A 5,667-nucleotide genomic window follows, 5' to 3' on the forward strand; every position below is an offset into this window, starting at 1 on the left:
AATTTGAATTTAATAAAAAAAAATATTTATAAATATGTGGTTTTGTGTAATTATATGATTTTTTCTTATAAATTTTAGTACCCACCGCTATTAAAGTAGACATGACATATACTTTAACCTAGCATATGTATATTTTCTTTTATTTATTTATTTAAATAATTTATATTCAAATTAATTTACTAGATTTTTTGTAAAAATAATTTTGGTGTATATATGATTACATTAAAATTGGGTATGGAGTATGCCCTAGAATTGCTTGGATAAGAGCTAGTCTTCCTCAGATTTAAGGAAACATGTTAATCACCCAAGACTACAATGGTTTTATTTGAATAACGGTGATGAGTCAACTTGCATTCACTATTAGCAACTAGAGATAATTATCCTTACTGCTGATTTGACACCTGAATTATGATAAGTTTTTCCACTTATAAAAAAATAATTACATTAAAATTTTATCATAAAATGAATTTTTAAAAACAAAATTTTAAAATTTTCCATGAAATTTGAAAACCATTTTTATGATGGGGTTTAACCAAATAAATTTAAAAAAATAATACAATTTAATTTTGATTTGCATAAAAAAAGGACTTGTTTGATTCCTAATATGTTTTAAAATATAAGTAAATATAATGTGTAGTGTCCAGCTGGTATTTAAACATAGACAATTTATGACTAACTCGATGGTAAATATTTTCATTGACTATGCAACAACGAAATCCTCGCTCAATACAGGCCCAGTGTTCTTATATCTGATTCTGAAATTAGTCCTTGCTGCCATTTGCAACTCCAACATAAATAAACACACTGCGACCTAGAGAGTCTCTCTACATTGCCTCTGCATATTCTCAACACCTCAACAAAGTCAGTGACAAATACTAAGTAATGTAATATTTAATTATGTATATATTATTATATACACAATTAGACTTGCAATACTGCAGTCTGCAGGTATAGCCTACCTACTTCTTGTGACGTGAAGGGGACGTGTGAGATTGATAGATGTGATATATGACAGTTTCTCGTTTCGTCCTCTCTGAAAACGCATACCCTGAAACCACCCGTCCTATATTATAAATTAAATCCTTCTTTCATCTATTATCAGTCTTACCTCATAAATATAATGCCTTTTTGATAGCAGTATAACTGTTCTCTCGTGACAAGTCTTGTTAAATATTTTAATTGAGTGGGTCATATGACAGCAGCTGGGAGCTTTTGGTGGTACTGTAAATTTCAGGTCCAAGTCCGAGTATTATTATCATTTAATTTACACAGCAAGAAGACATAAGTAGCCCTGAACTTTTGAAGTATTTGTTGTTCTCCAGTTATGGGGAGTGTCAAAGTGTATAGCCCACTTCTTGCGAGAAGAAGTGAATGTGTGAGATTAATGTATGTGATTTGTTATAATGGCAGTTTTTTCTTTATATTGTGAGAAGTAAATTTGAGTTTGATGCATGTGATCTATTATAATGGTAAGTAAGTTTTTTAATGACAGGTAGCTATTCGCCTCATCTCATAAATATAATCCTTTTAAATTTGATTTTTTTTTTTCTATTTGAAAGTTATTTTTTATGACAGGTAGCTATTCTCCTCATCTCATAAATATAATCCTTTTAAATTTGATTTTTTTTTTCTATTTGAAAGTTATTTTCAATGTTTCTTGTCATATATTTTATACATTAATAATAATATTTTTTTTTTTCCAAAACAAATATTGATTTTCATTAATATGAAAAACAATGTAAAGTTAATATGTATGATTGATAATCATCACGTAAGTGTATCTTAATGTTTTCAATGTTGTAGTATATAGCCGTGGTTAATTCTAATATTATATAAGCCTCCAAAATAATGATCAGCAGCTGGTATTTTCAAATCTTAATAATATGCCATGCAAAAATGTATCGAGATCAGCATCTAGTGAGGAAAAACTACAGAAAGATCTATGTAGCAACTATCAATATGCCCTGTTCCAAGTATAAATGGTTGATAAGAACTTTGAAAAGAAGTGTCTAGGTAAGCATTTTTTTGGAGAGGTCATTTGTAATAGCATTAAATTCTCTGAAAATGTGATAATAAGATATACAACAGAAGGAGTTCTATTGATAATATTGACATCTTCTATTAAGGCGGATGAATTGCTTCGATAGTTAAAATAGGTAGGAATTCTGGCAAACAAAATCAAGAAATTTTGCAGTAGGTGTGTTTGAATCATGTTTTTTTATGGTGGAAATGGATTCAGCATCATTAAAAACCTCTAGGGTATCCAAAATGATGAAGTTTGACAACTGTAACGTGGATTTACAAAAATCCCTACCATATTTTATCAAAATGTTGCCCGAATTTCAATGATTTTCAGAGCAAAAAAGACAGTCTGGTTAGAATACAGCCATAAGATCCCTCCATTGTAACAGATTGAGAACTTCCAAATTAACATTACCATTCAACCAATCAAAACATCATACTTCATAAAAACACATTTAAACTGTTTTATGTTTTTCTCTTCTTTTCTTTTCTAGTCAGAATTTTATATAACACCATACTTCATAAAAACATATTTTAACTGTTTTATGTTTTTGTTGTGTTCAGAATTTGATATACAGCTTTTGAGATATTGTATTTTTTAAATATTTGATATATAACTTTTGAGATATTGTATAAACACAGTTAAACTACGCTCATGAACACGCTTTCCAAGAGTTCATGTAGCTGTTCATATGTTTTAACGAAAAAGTGAGAAGGTGCAGGAACATTCCAAGCAAATACATGGTTGCATATGAATTGAAATCCTCATATAAGGACAGGACATGCCCTACCCTGTAGTAAAAGATCTTGCAACTGCATCTTTCGCAATTAACCAACTTCAAATTAACCGATGATACTGCAACGACAACCCACTACGAATGTTATAACATCATGGACATACCATGTCCCGGAAGCCAACTTCTATATTGCCACATCTCTCTGTGCAAAGATGCCGTCTGCACATTTTGTGAGTGTTATGTGACCAAGTAGAGTGGGGCTCTGCAAGGAGAAACGCCTGTATGATTGGGACGCTTCAAGGCCACATAAGGGACTTCACCCAATTTACCTTCGCCAGGGCTTAACATGCGCGAAAGAGAACCCGAGTGAGCTCCGTTGGAACGGCGCGGCTGATCTATATAAACATCATTCATATAAATCGGCCCCGAGAGAGATTTGAACCTCGGACGTCTGGGTACTTCCTGCAGTTCATATTCATCCTTCTCTTGTTTCCTGCAACTCGACAGATTCTTCCAGAAGAAGAGAGCATTCTTCCAAGATCGCTTTCTCTTCAGATCTCCCACAGATTTCTGAACCTCCGCAACCTTTGAACTCGAAATATCTCCAGAGCCTACGATTTTTTTCGAGCCGTTAATGGACGATGGCCGCTTTGGGGTTTCAGAGTGTCCATGATTTCCAGCTTCTGCAAGCACCTGGAAAAAACAAGCATCATACGAAAGAATGGAATCATGTAAAACAAGAAAAAGCAGTAAAAAAACATTATAAAGAATACCATACCTGGGAATAATACATTTGTGGATCAAAATCAAAGGCATCATACTGTTCAGAGATCGGAAATACGGGAGTAGCTGTGGCAGCCGGCATTTTTTGCTCAGATTTGATCACCTAACATGAGTCAGCAAATCAAAACATAAAGGAAGCGCTTAAAGCAAATTCCTAACGAACGAGAAACGTAGACGGATAGTCTGAATTCGACTCAAAAATTAAGGATCTCGGAAACGGGAGGAGTGTGGATCTGGGGCTCTGGTTTTCAGGAAAAAGTTTTTCATTCACTCACAGCAAAACACACGTGGCAAAGCCATTCTTTATCTAAAAGAATAGGCAGTGGGTATTGTTGCATATTTGATGTCCGACAAAATATTTTTGTCTGTACTAATGAGAAAGGGCCACCAAGTCGGCCACCAAGTCCCACCGGAATGATGGGACGAAGCACATGACTTCTTTCACAAAACAACCGATATGTCTCATGAGTGAGGTTTAACTGAACGAAGCACATGACTTCCTAAAAGTTAAAACAGTCTCCGTAGAATACGGCATATATTTTGATGAGTTTTTTGGTTTATTTTTAATTTGTTTGTATAAAATTTTGCAGAAATTTATTGAAATCACAAGTTTAATCAATAGAAATTTAAATTTGACCATATTATTTTTCATTTGATTCTCTCCAGAAATATACAAGAAACTTTAAAAAGCATTTAAATATTATTATTATTTATTTTTATAATCTGGCAAAATATTTTCAGTGAGATGGTGTTTTATGTTGTTTAAAATTTTTAATATATAAATGGATTCCGTCTTTTCTAAAATTTGTTTTTAATACATAAATGGGTTCAATCTTTTGTAACTTTTTTTTTTTTTTTTTGCTTTTAATATATAAATGGATTCTGTCTTTTCTAAAATTTGTTTTTAATACATAAATGGGTTCAATATTTTCTAACTTTTTTTTTAATGTTCTTCATAATTTCACATATGTTTTTTCAGTCAGATGGGGTTGGTGTTTTATGTTGTTTAAAATCTTTTTCTTTTTTTTTTTTTTTTTTTTTTTTAATTCATAAACCAGTTCAGCTTTGAAAATCTCTGATATGTTTTGATTATGCAAAGTTTAAAAATTTTGAGTAAATTTGAGGGGATAATATGTCCCAAAAAAAACCCAAAAATGTAAAGCAATATAAAACAATTAAACTACAACTATATATTAGAGGTCATTCATGGTAGAGTAAAACTACAACTATATACCAGAGCTCATTCATGGTCCTTGATTCAAGGCTGTACATCGCTACCTTGCTTATATTTATTACTTTGTTAATGTATTTATAAAAGTAACTGCCTTGGAATAAGATTAGGTTCGAATTAAATTTTCTCATAATCAAGTAGAGCTTTATTGGAATCACAGGTTTAAGTTGTAAACTCTCCATAATTAATATATGTAATTAAAAATGCGTTTTAAACAATAAAATATCTAATTATTTCACTTCATTCTAATAAAAACCCTAAAGTTATATATTTAAGTTATAAACTCTCCATAATTAATATATGTAATTAAAAATACATTTTAAACCATAAAATATCTAATTTTTTCATTTCATTATAATAAAAATTTTAAAATATATAATAATTAAGCAACACCAAAAACCAAAAATATGTCATAATTAAACAACACCAAAAAAAATACAGAAGAATCTAAATTGCAACCATTAGTTTCCGTAGGGCGATGAAAAAATATCATGACTGTTATTTATTTGGGCACAAACCTTCAAAAACAAGGAAGAGAACCTTGCATCATTTATTCGGGATAAATAGAATGTGCCAAGAAAATTTGCCTTGATTCCAACCTGAATTAGAATTAGATGAAGAGCATCATTTATATCATTGCTATTAGTTATGGATGTTTTTTTAATCTGATTTTGATGGTAATGGAAGATATTAATTTTCATAATTAATATATTTATATATATTTTTAAAGATTAGTAAAGTCTAATTTCAAGGGTTTTGAGGAGAATTGACTAGAGAGATATTTAACAATGGGCATTGGACCAATTAAGCTAACCTTGAGACTTGTTATATTTCTTTATTAAATGACTTTATACTTAATATTTCTCATTATAAAATATATTTATAATAATGTGT

The 5,667-nt window shown here is 30.6% G+C and overlaps 1 protein-coding gene across 1 annotated transcript; it reads right to left on the bottom strand.

Annotated features, from left to right (window-relative positions):
• Positions 1-2,750: 2,750 nt before the first annotated feature.
• LOC149175041 (uncharacterized) lies at positions 2,751-3,673 on the bottom strand. Its single transcript, XM_089422736.1, has 2 exons — positions 3,538-3,673; positions 2,751-3,452 (listed from the first exon to the last, which is right to left on the bottom strand). The coding sequence occupies exons 1-2, from the start codon at positions 3,622-3,624 to the stop codon at positions 2,997-2,999; spliced, it is 543 nt and encodes a 180-aa protein (XP_089278862.1). The 5' UTR covers positions 3,625-3,673; the 3' UTR covers positions 2,751-2,996.
• Positions 3,674-5,667: the final 1,994 nt, after the last annotated feature.

The sequence above is a fragment of the Pinus tabuliformis genome, chromosome 4_1 (assembly GCF_031772625.1).
Source record: "Pinus tabuliformis cultivar Carrire ecotype Pingquan chromosome 4_1, CPIR1, whole genome shotgun sequence".
In the NCBI taxonomy this organism is placed as follows: Eukaryota; Viridiplantae; Streptophyta; class Pinopsida; order Pinales; family Pinaceae; genus Pinus; species Pinus tabuliformis.